The 15,626-nt window shown below is 42.5% G+C and overlaps 1 protein-coding gene across 1 annotated transcript; it reads left to right on the forward strand.

Annotated features, from left to right (window-relative positions):
- Positions 1–984: 984 nt before the first annotated feature.
- Positions 985–7,744, forward strand: LOC140692022 (odorant-binding protein-like). Its single transcript, XM_072956700.1, has 7 exons — positions 985–1,065; positions 1,555–1,691; positions 3,045–3,115; positions 5,185–5,295; positions 6,251–6,352; positions 6,463–6,615; positions 7,542–7,744. The coding sequence occupies exons 1-7, from the start codon at positions 985–987 to the stop codon at positions 7,559–7,561; spliced, it is 675 nt and encodes a 224-aa protein (XP_072812801.1). The 3' UTR covers positions 7,562–7,744.
- Positions 7,745–15,626: the final 7,882 nt, after the last annotated feature.

Below are 15,626 nucleotides of genomic sequence, written 5' to 3' on the forward strand. Positions count from 1 at the left end.
GTTCTCAGTCAGACCAGTGGGACACCGTATGAGTAGGATTTCCTAGTCAAAACAGAATATAACTTGAGAAGTTAACTCATAAGCCACTAGAGAAGAAAATGCACATGAAGAAAAATTTGAGGAAGAAAATACAAAGAAGAGGTTCTTTGGGTCTTTCATTATCATTGAAACGAACCAGAAAAAAAAGAGAGGAAGTTTGCTTTTTCATTTCAAACTTCTAAAAATTAGAGGAATTTCTATCAGGTTTCCTTGCTTGCCTATAGAAACAAGTGACTGCATGAGCAAATAATATGTTGAAGACAAGATTGTAACAAAGATATCTGGAAAATAGAGCAACGAAAATGAACTGCTGATGTCACTTCCTCAAGACAGGTTGTTGCAATTCCACCTGGAAGGTCACCACCTTAGGGAGAAGGATGACAGAGCCAGGTCTGGGGAGGGGGCCGAGATCCATGTTTGTGCTGATCTGTTCCTCCCCTCAGGGACTGGAGACTTTCCCAAAGTCTCTTAAGGAAATCACTGGAAGCCTGTTATACGAAACAGTAACACCTTTAGTTTGTGAAGGTAAGTTTAAACACGTCTCCTCAATGTTAAGAAACAACAGCCGATGCGGGGACAGGTGCCTTGGCCTCACCTCATTCTGGAACTCAGAGTACAAAAGAAAGTAAGTATCACCGTCCTTGAAACACCTTATATGTACTGCGATTTCTCAGTTACCTTGAAGATAAATTGTCTCATTCAGTTTAAACTTCTTTTAAATCTAATCTGAAATAAAAACAACGGAGAGCCAGAGAGGCTCCTGATGCCAAGCAGGATATCCGAACAAAACGTCTTCGCAACCAAGGTCTTATCAACAACCATTGGTTCACTATGGGACACCACACACACGGATACTATAAAAGGGGCACACATACAGGTTCTCTCCACAAAGGGGCACACGGCACGCTCAGCTTCCCCGGGAGGGGGACTAGAAGAACCGCCAGGATGCGGATTCTGTTCCCGACTCTTGTCCTGGGTGTGCTTTGCTCCGCCCAGGAACCTCCGGCTGCGGGGGATCAATCGCAGGCACCAGGGGCGGGCTCGTCTGGGAGGAGGACTTGCCTGTGAGTAAGCGTGTGTGAGTATGTGAGTGCCTTCTGGGGCTGAGGGTATGTGTGTCCATATTTCCATGCACCTCACCTAGACAGCCACCTCCAGCTCAGATCTGCTCCACCAATTGGCACCTGCACTGCTGTATTGTCTCCGTATTCTCCCCGCTGCCGATTTCTAGGTTCTCCTGCATCTTTACTGCCCTTGTACAAGAGAAGGGGGCTCAGCCAGAGACCTGTCCCACCGGGCCCCTTCCATTTCTCAGGGGCTGAAGTATCTCTGAGTAATCTCAACTCCACGTTCTCCCTCTGCCTTGGGCTTCACATTGTCTATGAGCCCTGCTCTGTTCATCCCAGGTAGGTAATTTGTGCGGGTGTGCACACGTGGAGGGCAAGTCGTGATGGACGGTGGTGGACACCATGAAAAAAGACGGACCACCGTTTCTAAGAAGATTTTTGCTTTCAGGTTTCAGAAAGGAGAACCATTTATATCGCAGCCAGTAACACCGAGAAGATCAGAGAGAACGGCCCATTCCAGGTTTTTAACCGTGACACTGAAATAGATGATGAAAATGGCAGAATCGCCTTCAAGTTTTTCATCAAGCAAGCAAAAAATAACATAGAAGGAAAACTCACATGAATTCCCAGCCCTGAGAGTGGGCCTGGTTTCCACATCTGCTGTGAAATGCAAGGGTCAGGTGGAAGGCTGCGACTCCCCGGGTCCTGTGGTTTAGACGGGTCTCTGGAGCTGCTGAGTCAGGTCCAGGAACAGCCTCTAGAGGGCGCCTGGGAGCCTTTGCTTAGAGGGGAAGTCACAGATGTTGCACTGGAGTCAACTCATTAAAGGACAGCGGGGCCAATGGGGCAGGAACAAGAAGTCCTGGTCTCCACCCCTACAGTTTTATGTGCCTGAGTCCATGTCCAACTTCTAGGACATGCTTCCCGATGAGGCCCAGAGGCTGTGGGCACGTAGATGACAAAGTGGCCTCTCTAAAGGGCTGACTCTCAGCGATTTACAATCATCACTAAAGGTATGAAGGTCATCGAAGTTCCCAGTGCTGCTGACAGAATGTTCTCCGCCCCACAGAGAATTTACTAGGAGCACACAAACACAGAGAGATGTTTTGGAGAACAAAAGTATTAAGAAGACAACTAAGAGCTTTCTGATTGTAGACATTTGTTTTAAGATACACAAATGTATATAATTGTTATATATATATGTATGTATATGTGTGTGTGTGTGTGTATATATATCTGATAGCCTACTTATGATCACATTACACCCACAACACATGTATCTATCCTATCCCACTAGACGTACCTGTCAGCTGTCGGACATTTTAAGAAGAGCATATTATCTTCCTGTTTACCATTTCCATAACATTTAATACTGTATATTCAGCTGTTTCTCATGCAGCCACACTTTCTGACACACATACATTACCTGTGTCTTTCAATGTTTAATTCTATTACGGAGTTTTGATAGAACAGACTGTATTTTGAATATACTTAAAAGCATTGTCTTTTTTATTTTTATTTTTTTCTTCTTCCTGTTCTTTGGTATTATATTCTCTAAGAAATCTTGGCCAGGGTCATGAAACAACTAAGCTGAGTCTTGATAGTTACGAGTTTCAAGAAAAGTCTTGTTACTTTTCTGCCCTTTCCACAAGTCTAGATTTTCTCATGTTTATTAGGCTTTAAACATGATCTGTTTTGTATTTGTAGTTTATCCTTGGAAATTCTGATCAGATTTTATGTGAAACCAAGCATCCTTACCTAAACTTGACAGTACCTTGATCTGATAAGATTTTTTTTCTTCTCTTCTGAATGTCACCTTGTTTACAGGCTATAATGTGACATAGGGACTTGAGAGGGTCAAACAGTGAAAAATCCCAGTTGAATATAAAATTGTTCATTCTTTTTAATCAAACAAGTTGAATATGTTTTGCTTTTAAGGTTGAATGGACAATGCGAAAGAAAAATTGCCCAGGGAATAAAGCAAGCAGATGGTGTCTATGTCACAAATTGTAAGTATGACTGTTTTACGGGTAAGGTATATTCAGGTTGGAAACTTGGTCTCCTATTCCTTCAAGAAGTACATAGTTTAAATTCTAGTTCTACCACAGATGAGAGGTATCACTAAGTACTAATCTCTAAATTTTCCAGGCACTTTACTTTGTCGTGAACAACAGGTTAAGTCACATGACTTGGACGGTCCCTCCCAATCTTGAGTGTAGTCAAAGACAGACTAACCACATATACACAGAACTGTTATGTCAGGAGGTTCTCAGGTGCATGAAACCATTTCTAGATTCTTTAAAACAACCTTTAAAACAATTCTTTAAAACAACTAATGTCTTAAGTGTCTACCTTTAGTTTACATATCAAACTTAATCTGCAGAAAACACTTTTTGAAAACAATCTAAATCCATTCCTATACAGCCAAGGACCTTACAGTCTAAAAACTATAGTGATTTCAAACACCCAAGGTTATTGCTTCATAAACGTGGTTTGTGTTCAAAGCAATGGGGTTTGTGGCAAACATGTAAATGTCTAAGTGCATTCTAAGCCCTAAACAGCACGCCTAAATTTAAACGCTCTAAGGGGTACACAGTTGATGAAAATTTAAATGTATCAGTATGAGGTCCCAACGCTGGTGTAACAGAAAAAATAGCACAGGGGTTGTGCAATAGACACAAATAACTAAAATATAGGATTTAAGGATTTCTCTACATATTCACCAACAACTTTATACATCAGGGCATTTCCTAAAGAATGTTTTTTTTTTCATTCCTACATTATTATTTCCCTTTAGGTGGGTCATTCATGCCTCTACAATTTTTCCTATAAATTTCTCCATTTTGGGGAATCCTTTCTAAGTGGATGTGCACAGGACGGTTTAAGAAGGGAGAGGAAGGAACAGCTGGCCTGTTCTACAGTCTTTGGGAGTGAGCGCTTGCAGTCCCGCAGTGTTGTTCTGGGGACATAACGTGCAGCCACGGCCAGCACAGCACCAGCAGCGCCGTGATCACAACAGGGGGCCCAGGAGATGCGCTTACTCTCACTGCCTCCCTCACCTTCAAAACACGTACAGCCCATAGTGACATTGCTTGCAAACCCTCCTCTGTAAAACCATGGGGGTCACAGAGGTGGGGACTGAGAACCTGAGGACATGCATGAAACCTGATTTAAACTGTCCCAGTGGAACCCACGATCCATGGACTAGGAGTGGCCTTGGGCAAGGGGACAGACCTGTCTGAAAGTCTGAAGTTGTGCTGTTACTTAGCCTTTGCTCCGCCAGAAGTATGATATTTCACAGTTCCAGAGAGTGGGCAATGGTACTTTCTGTTTGGGGGACACAGCTGGGCAGTTTTAAATCAGATCCTGATGAGTGACTCCAATGAGGTGTCGGGGGGCTAGAAGGGAGAATGGATTGAGAGGTAACAGAGTAGATCAGCGCTTGTTCTGAAGAGAAATGTGGCAGGTGGATGGACGGAGCCAGAGAGGTGAGATGCACCCCCCAGGTGCTGTGCGGTCACAGGGAGGTGGTCACTCCCTCCATATCCTGGTGAGCAATCCTGTCCTAACACCGACCCACACGGCAGTGGGCCCTGCACATCGGTGACGTCGCACAGTGAGACTGCGAGACACAGGAAATGCAGTCATTCATACAGTGTCAAAACGTGCCTGGTACAGGGCAGCACACGTAACACCAAGTGATGAAAGCTCAGCTGCTTTTGGTCCCAGAGGGAAATGAAGCCCACTGCTGGGATACTGGACACAGAGTTTCTGAACTCACATGTGACAATATGCACGTGTTCTGAAAAAGGATAAACAAACACGTTGGCTTCCTTAGGACACACATTCAAGAAAACATTCTAGTAAGACTGGAAGTTGTGATCAGATTATCTGTATGAGAAGGTGGTGATAAAGAAGCTCTTCCACACTTTCCCTGCCATCTTAACCAACTGCAGCATCACAGAGCGACACAAGGACAAAGGCGGGCTGGCGGCTAATCCACTAATTACCTAATTGAAGCTCATGCCCAATCAGTGAAGACACATCTGTGTGCATATCTATGCTCACTCACTTACAGATGCTGGTACAAACGAGTTCAAAATACTTCAAGCATCTGAAAATACCGTGATAGCATCTGACATCAACGTGGATGAAGAAGGCATGGAGACCACACTGACCGGAGTGTTTGGTATGTAACTCGCCCTGCTATCCCCGTGGCTGGTGTCTGGTAGCACTTCCACTGTCAGCATTTTTATTCAGGAAGTCACCAGGTGCACACATGACTGCTTACCCATTGACAAGGCCTAGGTCGTTGTGTTTATTAAGGACCCTGGGACGTGATGTACGAAGAAACAAAGGTTAAAACAGGAGCCAGTAGCAGTGAGAAGTAACAGATCATCTGAGATTTCAAACTAAGTCCTATGTGTTACAATTTAAGAATTTTAAAAATCCACTTGTTTTCAAAATAGTTTCTGAACATGTCAACTAATTTCAAGTCATGCCTATGATCTGGTTGACCTCAGTTTCTTCATCTTATGCCACTTTTCCAATGCATTCTAAGCCCTGGAACTGAAGCTTTTAAAATAAATCATCCTGTTCCATTTCTCTCATGCCATGTTCCGACAAACGCGAACATCACCACAGGCGACCACACGGGCTCACTGAGAGGTGTGCTCTAGTCCCCGGGACAACAGGTGTTTATTTTAAAAAGGCACTTGGCTGAACTGTGACTTGATTAAAAAATCAATCATATCCAATGACTGTGTGTCACGGGACCAATGCGTCTCTGGGAGGTGAGAACATGTTTCCAAAGCATTTGATCCAGAACAAGGTTTGAATGTCACGTGTAGATTCCAGGAAGCTGATAAAGAATCACGTAATGTCCATATTTGTGATGAATTGGGCACCATAGTCACAAAGGTCATGAAGAGTCTTGGCAGCCTTGGTGCTGATGCTGGAGAGAAAGTAGTGACCGTCAGACTGGGCTTCGTTCTGAAGACAGGCAGCCGACGTCGGTGCCTGTTTGAGACTGTGGTACCATTGTACGAACTGAAGATCTCATCTGCACAAATTCTTACTCTGTGTTCAGAAATTCCCCGGGGTTTTAGTGGGTGAAATTCTGCTTTATACATGGTGACGTTCAGCCACAGGAAAAGACATTGAAGATGAAGACTTCAAGAAGTTCAAGGAGGTGACAAAAGAGAAGGGGATTCCGGAAGAAAATATTGTGAAAATCATCACTCTTGGTAATGAAACTACTACAATTTTCCCTGAATACATCATTCATGTGGGATGTAAATAGGCTATGAGGAAAAAAAAAAATAACTGACTTGTTTAAAATTTCTTCTTCCATAAGGAATCTTTTATAAAATCCTTTACTTAAAAGAAGAACCTCGGAAATGCTGGGAAATGGTAGTACTCGGTGGTTCTTCCATTCCTGCTTCTTTGACTTTCCCCCAGACGATTGTCCTGACTGGTGAAGGAAAGAGGACTCCGCCAGCTCCTAACCGTAAGTAAACCTGGCCTGTTGTTACTGCCGCTCTAGCAAATAAGCCACTAAGGACGCACTGTGACTTCATATGGGCCAAGGTTTTAGGTGACAATGTTTATTGTCCCAATCATTTAAATTATACAACTAGAGGGGTTTTATCCCTCCTATATTGGGTTATTTTGCTTCTCTTGAACCTTATTAAATTACAGATCAATGATTGGCCAATGAATGCTGAGTGGTTTTGGTGAGAATGCACCGTCATGCAGGAGTTATGCAGGTGACAGATCTTAGAGAGAAGCAGGGATTGCCAGAAGTTGATGAAAACTCATTATTTTCCCAGTCAGTCCTGACCTGATGGTTGTCCATTTACACCCCGACTCCAAAACTGGGCTTACAGACCTCACCATTGTTGCAAAAAATTGTTTAATTGCACATAACTATGACAGCCCCAGCGAGGACCTTCCAGCGACACTGTCTGAAACACACTTTTGGTTTATATTCACCTTCAGAAGGTGATTTTGTTAAAATGAGGTCTTTAATAGCAAAAATCAAACAAACAAACCAAAAAAACCCCATGAGCTTCCAGCTGAATATAATTCATCAATCCACTGAAAACAAAATGTGAAATTAGAGAACAGAATTGTAACTCACTCACAGTCCTGCCAATCATTTTTAGACGAACCATTCCACAAGCATTCATCCTGAAATCAAGAACCTCCTAGGATCAGTCCTACACAGGAGAGGCCCCACCATGTGCCCATGATTGGGGGAATTTCCAATGGACACCCACACATCAGAGAGTATTAAGTTTCATGTGGAATCTGCCCACTGGATTCGCTAACAGCTCCTCTGACCTTGGACATCCTACTCCCTGAGGCTGAGAACCTGTCACCTGTTAAGACAGTCAACTCAACTAACCCCTGTCCTGTTTTATTCACCTACAGAACATGTCATGGAGAACTAGGCACGCCATCTTCTCCACAGAATCAGGATCAACAATACGGAGACAACATTCCTGGCTCCTGCATAACATCATCTCACTCCATAATCACACTCCCTTTCCCATTTCTTCTCTCCTGCTCAGCGTTCATGTCCTCCTTGGTGGTATTTGATTTCTGAGGGTCCAAGTAAATTGATTTAGCAAGTACTCTGTGTATGTGTATCTTTGCAGAAAGTCATCTACTTTAAAAGTTACAAATAGCCACGTGAAATATCCAGGAAAATGTGCCTTTAACAGGACACATGTCCCACCAGAGACAAGTCTGATGAGGGGTAAGCAGAGATGTCCTCGAGGTGTCCCAGTGAGAGGGAGAAAACGTACTACACCCTGATGGGAAAGGGGAGAGGGCTGTGGGCACTTTACTGCAGTGGGAAGAGGCACTGTGGTCAGCCAACAGTCCCCACAGAGCATCCTATTCATTCTGGGGAAACACGTGAGTGGGACTCCCTGAGATTTATGTGGGGAAAGTGAGGGATGCCATGCTCCATAACCAAGGGGATGCACCTTTCCTCACAGTACAGCACGTCTGAAATTGAGTGGAAGGACTGGTCACTGTTATTGATGGCTCACTAGTCATCAAAGAGGGGCAGCAGCTGAGACGTGCTCCCTTCACAGCACCATGAAGTCACTGCAGTGCTTGGAGGAAGGGGACCGAGCGCTCAGATGGGAAGCTGTAACTGCACAGAACACAGGATCTGAAGATGGGATTCCTTGCTCTATGCTTCCAAATGCAGTAGACACGGGATCTCCAAGGAAAGGGCAGATTACACAGAGCAGCTCCCCATGGTCCTCAAGGTGTTCACCATCCAAGAGAGCCTGCACCCGAGATCTAGGGCCAAAGGTGAGAGATCTGGGGAAGTGAAACTAGACTTCAGTGATGCTTAACAGAATCCATGTTTCAGTTTCTACATAGAGATGGTCTCCAAATGGGCTCCATTTGGCCAAAGGCAAAGGCACCAGTAAGGAAGGTTACGATGGCTTCGGAGGGAAGTAATTCACATGTCCAGAGAAATGTTTGAATTCTCTCTCCTGTATAAAAGAGTGTGTGTCTGGACTTGTGACTCTTCTCTTTAGAGTGTGTCTGGAAATTGTGGATTGGCTGGGTGGATACACATGAAGGCAACAGAGCAGAGAACGAATGGGTGAATCTCTTAACAAGTGACGAAAGGCACGATTTGGCATAAAAAAGATAAAAATTGTGAAATACTGCATGTATGTGTGTGATGAGGGGTCACTATTACTAAGGAAAGAAAGGGCGTGATGACCCAGCCTGCAGAAGGAAGAGAAACGTCAGAGAAAGCATACACAAACTGACAGCAATGTAGTTAACGCTTTTGATAAAACAGACACAGCTCTTACAAGGTCTGTTACCAACGCTGACACAGGATGTAAAGAAAATGTGAAGAGTCCTTTTCCTCTTCAAGAAAACGAGTCTGTCATCAGACAGTTTTCCATTAAGAGCTACAAGTTTGAGTGATTTCACTAGAGAATCCTCTCAAACATGCAAAGAAGACAGAGCCCTGAACTTAATCAAATTTTCCAGAAGGAGAGGATAAGGGACGCTGTTCTATTCATTTTATGAGGTCAGCATAATCTAAACCCCCAAATTTGATAAAGACATTGAAATATACATAAACATGTAAGTTCATATTAAAGTTTCTCCTATCACAAACTGCTCCTTAATCACCTAAACAGAGTCAGGTACTCTATAATCAGACTAGTAAAATTTACACTACGAACAAAAAATACTGCAATAAACTAAGAACGCTGAAGCCATCAAGCCACCAGCGGCTGCCGCCACCCCCCCAGTGAGGACCAGCCCGCAGCCCGGCCTCTGCAGCCACTCACAGTGCTGCCCTCTGAGGGGACTCAGAACAGGAAACGACAGGACACTGGCCCTAGACGGCTAGGTGCCTGTCAAAGGAATGAATTCAGGGAGCCCAGATGCTTGCTCCCTCCCATACATTAAAAAAAGTGCTAAATTCTCTAACTTGAGATGCCTGGTTTTCTTTAGATGGTAATCTTTTATTGTTCCAACTACCCGGTCTTTGTTGTAAAGCTCCTATGTATCCTGGCTCCTCCCCTCCCTCTTCAGAGCCGCACCTCAGAGCCACCTGAGAGGCTGTCATCCCGGCTCCAGTCCTCCTAATGAATACAACGTAACTGTCACCTTTCAGGCTGCACATCTATTTCAGTCAACAGTCACGGTGACCACAGCAACCGACCCAGAGCAGACTTCCCTCCTTCGCCTGAACTCCATGAGGAACCGCAGCCTTGGTACCAGCAGTGGCCCTTTGTGCCCATCTATCCCTTAGGGGAGTCCACACGAACTTGCGTGAGTCTCTCCTGGTTCTCGGATCTCCCATTTTGGTTGACGACCCAGAGTTTTCTTTGGCGGTGTATCCAGGTACCTGGCCCTCCAGTTGAAAGATCCCGGGGATGAGGCAGAATAGAGGACATGTCCTAGGTGGGGCCGTAGAAAGATACCAGGGTCTGGACGGAGTGGTTCAGAAAGATGCTGGTCTAATGCTCTCCTCAGTTTGGCTACCTCCATTGAATTTGTCAGGATAAAAGTAAAAATTTATGAGGAGCCTTTCAACTCCAAAAACACGACCCTCCTCCTGGCTGGCAACAGCTTTCTCGGTGACTGAGAAACTCGCAGGAGTGGCAGAGGCAAAGACAGCATGCCGTGCAGCTGTCCCTGCAGGGAAACCCACTAGTGATTTTATTTTGACAACCTAACCTTAGAACGGGGAATAGAACTTTCAAAACAAAAGAAAAAGAAACTACGACAGATTGCCAGCCTCCAACTTATACCCCAGGCAGGTTTATGTACGGACAAAACCGACTTTCATTGGGAATTTAGAAAACAAAATCTCACCCTAAAAATAACTAGCCAGGCCTGATAAAAACTCTTGGAATTCTGACCTTACAAAAACAAAAGCCCCTTTAGAGGAAACTTGGATTTCTCTTCCCGTGTCCTTGAAATGTAAATGTTTTCTCTCTCTCTGGGTGTTTTATGTGTGTGTACGTATGTACGCATCTGTTTCTTTGCTTTTTAAAGAAAATTTGGACTCCGCCATCCAAATGGTACAGGTATGGTGTACACATGGCGGCCAAGCAAATAAACTGGGATTCTGAACAATCCTTTAATTGTGCCAATTCCCAGGCATTTTGCCGTCTTAGCCTTTGTTGCATCAGCCTGGACCACAAAGGCCTTTACCTTTTGGGGAGTAAACTCTGATTTTTATTTAGACAACACCCCCCAACTCTCATGTGGAAAAGCCTCTTCATCTTATTGGTTTAAAATCATTAGAGATAGATGATAGATGATAGATGGATAGATAGATGGATGAAAGAAAAGAAAAAAAAGAAAAGAAAAGAAGGAACAAAGAAGGAAAGAAAGAAGGAAAGAAGGAAAGAAAGAAGGAAGGAAAGGAAGGAATGAAATGAAGGAATTAAACCAATGGCCGTATGATGGATCCTTTAATTTGGAGAAACTTCTAGACTGGTGAAAGTTGAGAGAGCTCTCATTATAAACAGCTGTTTTATTGGTACCCATTAAAACCATTCAAGTTTAAAGGTGGAAAAATATACCTAGTGGTTAACCTAACAACTTAACTTAAAAAAAAGAGAGAAAAAAAAAGTTTGGAAAGCTACATTTTTGTTTCCCCTTTCCCCTCAATGGGTTTTAGAGATGCTAATGAAAATACTGGAATAATTAAAGTTAATTAAGTTGAGTAACTGGAAAAAAAAATGTAGAAAATGTCTAAAGACTTTTTTCTTAACAAGGAAAAAATAAGGGAGCTATCCCAAATGGATGAACACTTTTTAGATGGTTATTTAAAATGGGATAAATAAAATGTACATTTTGGATTAAGATACAAGGTTTTGATACTACACTACGTTAAGTTAAAAAGGCCAAAGGGATCACCTACTGGTCTCCCACATTAAAGTTCAAACAAGTCCACTTTATTTACCCCAGTTCAAAATGTATATATTTATAGGGCTGGAAAAAAATATACACTGATATACTTGATCAATGATTGGGGCAGTGGACCAATTAATCAAATTAAAAATTGACAAGGGCCTAAGTCCTTTAGCTCAAACTTGGGGATCCCAGAGACTTTTACATAAAATTAGATCGTGAACAAGAAATAAAAGAAAAAGGCTTCTAGCACTCCTTCTAGAAATAAGACTTATTGATTAAACCTAGTAAATATTAAAATTAAAGGTATAAGAGTTGATAAAATTGAGACAAAAGTTTATAAAATTGGTATATTTAAATGAGCTTTATATAAACCTCTTGCTTAATTATGTTGTGGGGTAGATGCGCTTCAATGGGGAACACTTCCCCTGCTTGGCACTGTAAGACCAGGCACATAAATCTGCCCCTCCGGATACTAACTAAACACACTAAAGGAAACGCATAGGGTTGCCTGAGCCGTCCAGTAGAACGGAAAATGAAAAACTAACATTCAGGGGCTAATAAAAAAATAATAAGAGATTTACCCCGGGTTTAACTTCTAACTCAAGGAAAAGAGACCTTACTAAATGCTTGTTGCAAGCCTCTGAAGACATGAGGAAGTGAACCCTGAAGTTTTAAAATACAGAACTCTTTGTTTGGAGCTCTCCTCATTGATACAGGAAAGCAAATTAAGGAGCGACAGTTGGACCTAGGTGACAGACCAGTTCTTCCTGGGAACTGGGAGCAACTCTCTTTATCTTGCAGATCAGAAATGTAAATACAGCAGACAATGACCTGAGGCTGAGGCTAATTATCTCAATGAGGTAAAACTTAAGGCCAAAGACATTTTTGGGGTTTGAGAACTCAGAACTCCGACAGGTCCTTCAGACTTTGTCAAGGACAAATAAAAATCTTAAAAGTCTTTTTCATACATAGTAAGCCTTAGTGATTTGAGCAAACAAATCCAGCTTATTCTAAATGTTATTTATAAGCAATAAATTTATATTGTAGTACCTAACGCATAACTAAGTTTTAAAGTGAAGCTATGAGATCTCTAGTCTTGTCTGTTTCTAAGTCTGTGTACACATTATACATACGAGATGTCCCTACTGCTAAAAATTATCAAAATTAAATTTATAAAAGGGCTCTACTTAATCGACTTAAAAGTAAGCTCTTACTTACAAATTAAATACTCCGAAAATAAAAACTGACCAAATTGACTTTCAGGGGCACGTGAACTGGAAAACATTCAATATTAACACCTGGTATTCAGTTTTATTTAAGTTTGCTGTAATTAATACAGACATCTTTAGGGTCATCAATGTTATTACCTTTACTGTACCTAGGTTTAATGAAAAGTCAAACAAGATCTTGTTATATTGTGAAGGAAAAGCTGGGCTGGGCTAACAAGATGACTCACAAGTCTAGGAATGTGAAGGAGAGGCTGGGCTGGGCTAACAAGATAACGCACAAATCTAAGTATTGGAATACTGATCTGACTTCTGCTGGACTAATTTGTAAATCTAAGTTAATTAGTGTTGGTTTGCTGTTCATGTTTTTTTGCTAGCCAGCTGGGTTTTCAAAGATACATATCTGGCTTTGGAATGTTGGTTTGGGGCCTCCCTGCTCCACTTTTGTGATAACGATGCTGCTAAAGCTGTTCCATGCCCATTGGCCGAATACCCCAAGCTTGTACTTTACCCTATAAAACTTCATGCGCACAGTCCTGGAGGTGCTCAGAGCTTCGGAGCAGAAGCCCCTCTGAGCCCGCCGGCGGCGTAACACATCTGAGTGCTCCAGCCCTCCGAGTGGTGCTTGTTTCCTGGCTGGCCTGTCGTTTCCGTAACAATATCTGTTGCAGATTTGTCACACACACACACAAAAATAATAATAGTAATTTGGTGTGATAAATTCTAAGTAAATTAAATGCAAATGAGGTAAGAGTTTTTGGGTAAATGCTTTAAAATATATTTTTAGAAATGCATGCTTAAGATAACCTCTGTAAATATTTGCTATCTTATAATTCTAGAGTTGTGCTAAATTAAGTTAAATGATGGGAGTTTGTTATACAGCTATGCCATTTTCAGATAAGATTGAAATATTAATTACTTAACATTGACTTCCTCTTACAGAGAAACTAAAGATGCTTAAAATATTAGTAAATGGTTGGTGCCACCCTGAAATACTCTCTACTATTAAGAGAAACATCTCGGTATCCTAGGAAAGTAAGATCAATGTGAAAAAGAGGGTATGAGGGATGGAATTACGTTTTGTTAATGGAAAATAGTGACTCTGTCCTGAAGCTGGTTACTTCTGAATGGAATAGAAAACAAGGGACAAAATAATACGAGTATAGAAAGTCGTGGAAGGCTTGTGGCAGAGGAATCCTGAGGAAAGTGTTTTGTACATGGTCGGGATTGGCTAAGTTTAGAATAAATTTAGTCAAAGTAAATGACTCTTAGAAGTAAGCCGGTACAAGACTAGATTTGGTTTTCTCTCTGTTAAGAGGACAAAGTTTTCTTAAAATGTCAATCCACCTTCAGCAACAGATTGTAAAGCTTCTTATACCTATTAAGTGATCTGTTCTGCCTTTACCTTTGAAATATTTTCTTGTTAATGAATAAGTACTATTTCACAGTGATCCATACTTTTATCTGACCAAGTGTTTTGAAAGTTTTTCACAAGCTTCCCAAATATCAGATTTTTATGAGAATTCTTTTGACCTCCAGCTAAGTCTGGTATGCTTCAGACGGCCCCTGAAACATCCCAAAGAGAGATTTTAACTAGTAAGTTTGATTTGGCATGTTAAATCACATGGGAAGTATTGTCAAATGAATAACAAACCTTCCTAGGTTATACTGTATGAGAATATATTATTAATATAGATATTCTAGAATTTATATGGACTCAAGATTTCAGCCAAAGAATATTACCTCCCTCAATTATGGAAAGGACTTACATAGTTAACACCAGGGTATGGACGTTTAAGTTTAGAGGCTCTCTTACGTCGGAAAAATTAAACTATACTAAAGACAACAAAGCTAATACCACTACGCAATGTGGCTGGAAGTCTTGTGAACAGTGCCTGTATGACGTCTTCCTTAAAGGTAAGGGTGGGCACAGAACAGACTAGGATGAAGTGGGGATTCACCGAGCTGCACCTGATGGAAGTTCTTGGCTTAAATTCTTACTTGTGACCTTACTAATACCGCTAACTGTATTACTTGTACCTTTGCCTGTTTTACAACATTGTTTCTGCATCACCACATGTGTGACTGCGCCTCTGATAAAATAATGAGCAGGCAACTTGAAACAGTAGATCAGATACGTACTTCTGTGTGAGACCAATGGTTGTAGCAGTGCAACTCTAGATATGGGGAGAAGCAACAGGAGGGAACATGTTCCTGGATCATGACAGACCAGTAAGACAGGTGGTCCAGAGAGTTTCTGAGTATCAACAGGGCCTGATCCCTGTGAACACTTTTGAGTGGCATGTGAGGAGGATCTTCTGCCTGATCTAGGAACAAGCCTTCCTAGCGCCATGGCACAAAATTGGCCATGAAATGTCTCCCAAAATACCTGCCAAATTTAGGACCAAGGGGGAGCACTGTGAAGGAAAAATACCGCCAACCACGTCAGTAAACTAAGAACGCTGAAGCCATCAGGTCACCAGCGGCTGCCCCACCCCCCAGTGAGGACCGGCCCGCAGCCCGGCCTCTGCAGCCACTCACAGTGCTGCCCTCTGAGGGGACTCCAAACAGGAAAGGACAGGACACTGGCCCTAGACGGCTAGGTGCCTGTCAAAGGAATGAATTCAGGGAGCCCAGATGCTTGCTCCCTCCCATACATTAAAAAAAGTGCTAAATTCTCTAACTTGAGATGCCTGGTTTTCTTCAGCTAACAAACAACTCTTAACCTTCTGACTACCCGATCTTTGTTGGAAAACTACCCCTACGTATCCTGGCTCCCCGCCTCCGCCTCCGGAGCAGAGCCTCAGAGCCACCTGAGACGCTGTCATCCCTGCTGGAGTCCTCCCGCCAAGTAAAACCTAACTGTCAACTT

This window comes from Vicugna pacos, chromosome X, assembly GCF_048564905.1.
Source record: "Vicugna pacos chromosome X, VicPac4, whole genome shotgun sequence".
NCBI classification, from domain to species: Eukaryota; Metazoa; Chordata; class Mammalia; order Artiodactyla; family Camelidae; genus Vicugna; species Vicugna pacos.

Coding starts and splice junctions, on each gene's coding strand:
- LOC140692022 (XM_072956700.1), top strand. CDS start 985: ATGCGGATTCTGTTCCCGACTCTTGTCCTGGGTGTGCTTTGCTCCGCC. Junction 1,066..1,554: donor CTGCGGGGGATCAATCGCAG/GCACCAGGGGCG, acceptor TTTTGCTTTCAG/GTTTCAGAAAGGAGAACCAT. Junction 3,116..5,184: donor TGGTGTCTATGTCACAAATT/GTAAGTATGACT, acceptor ACTCACTTACAG/ATGCTGGTACAAACGAGTTC.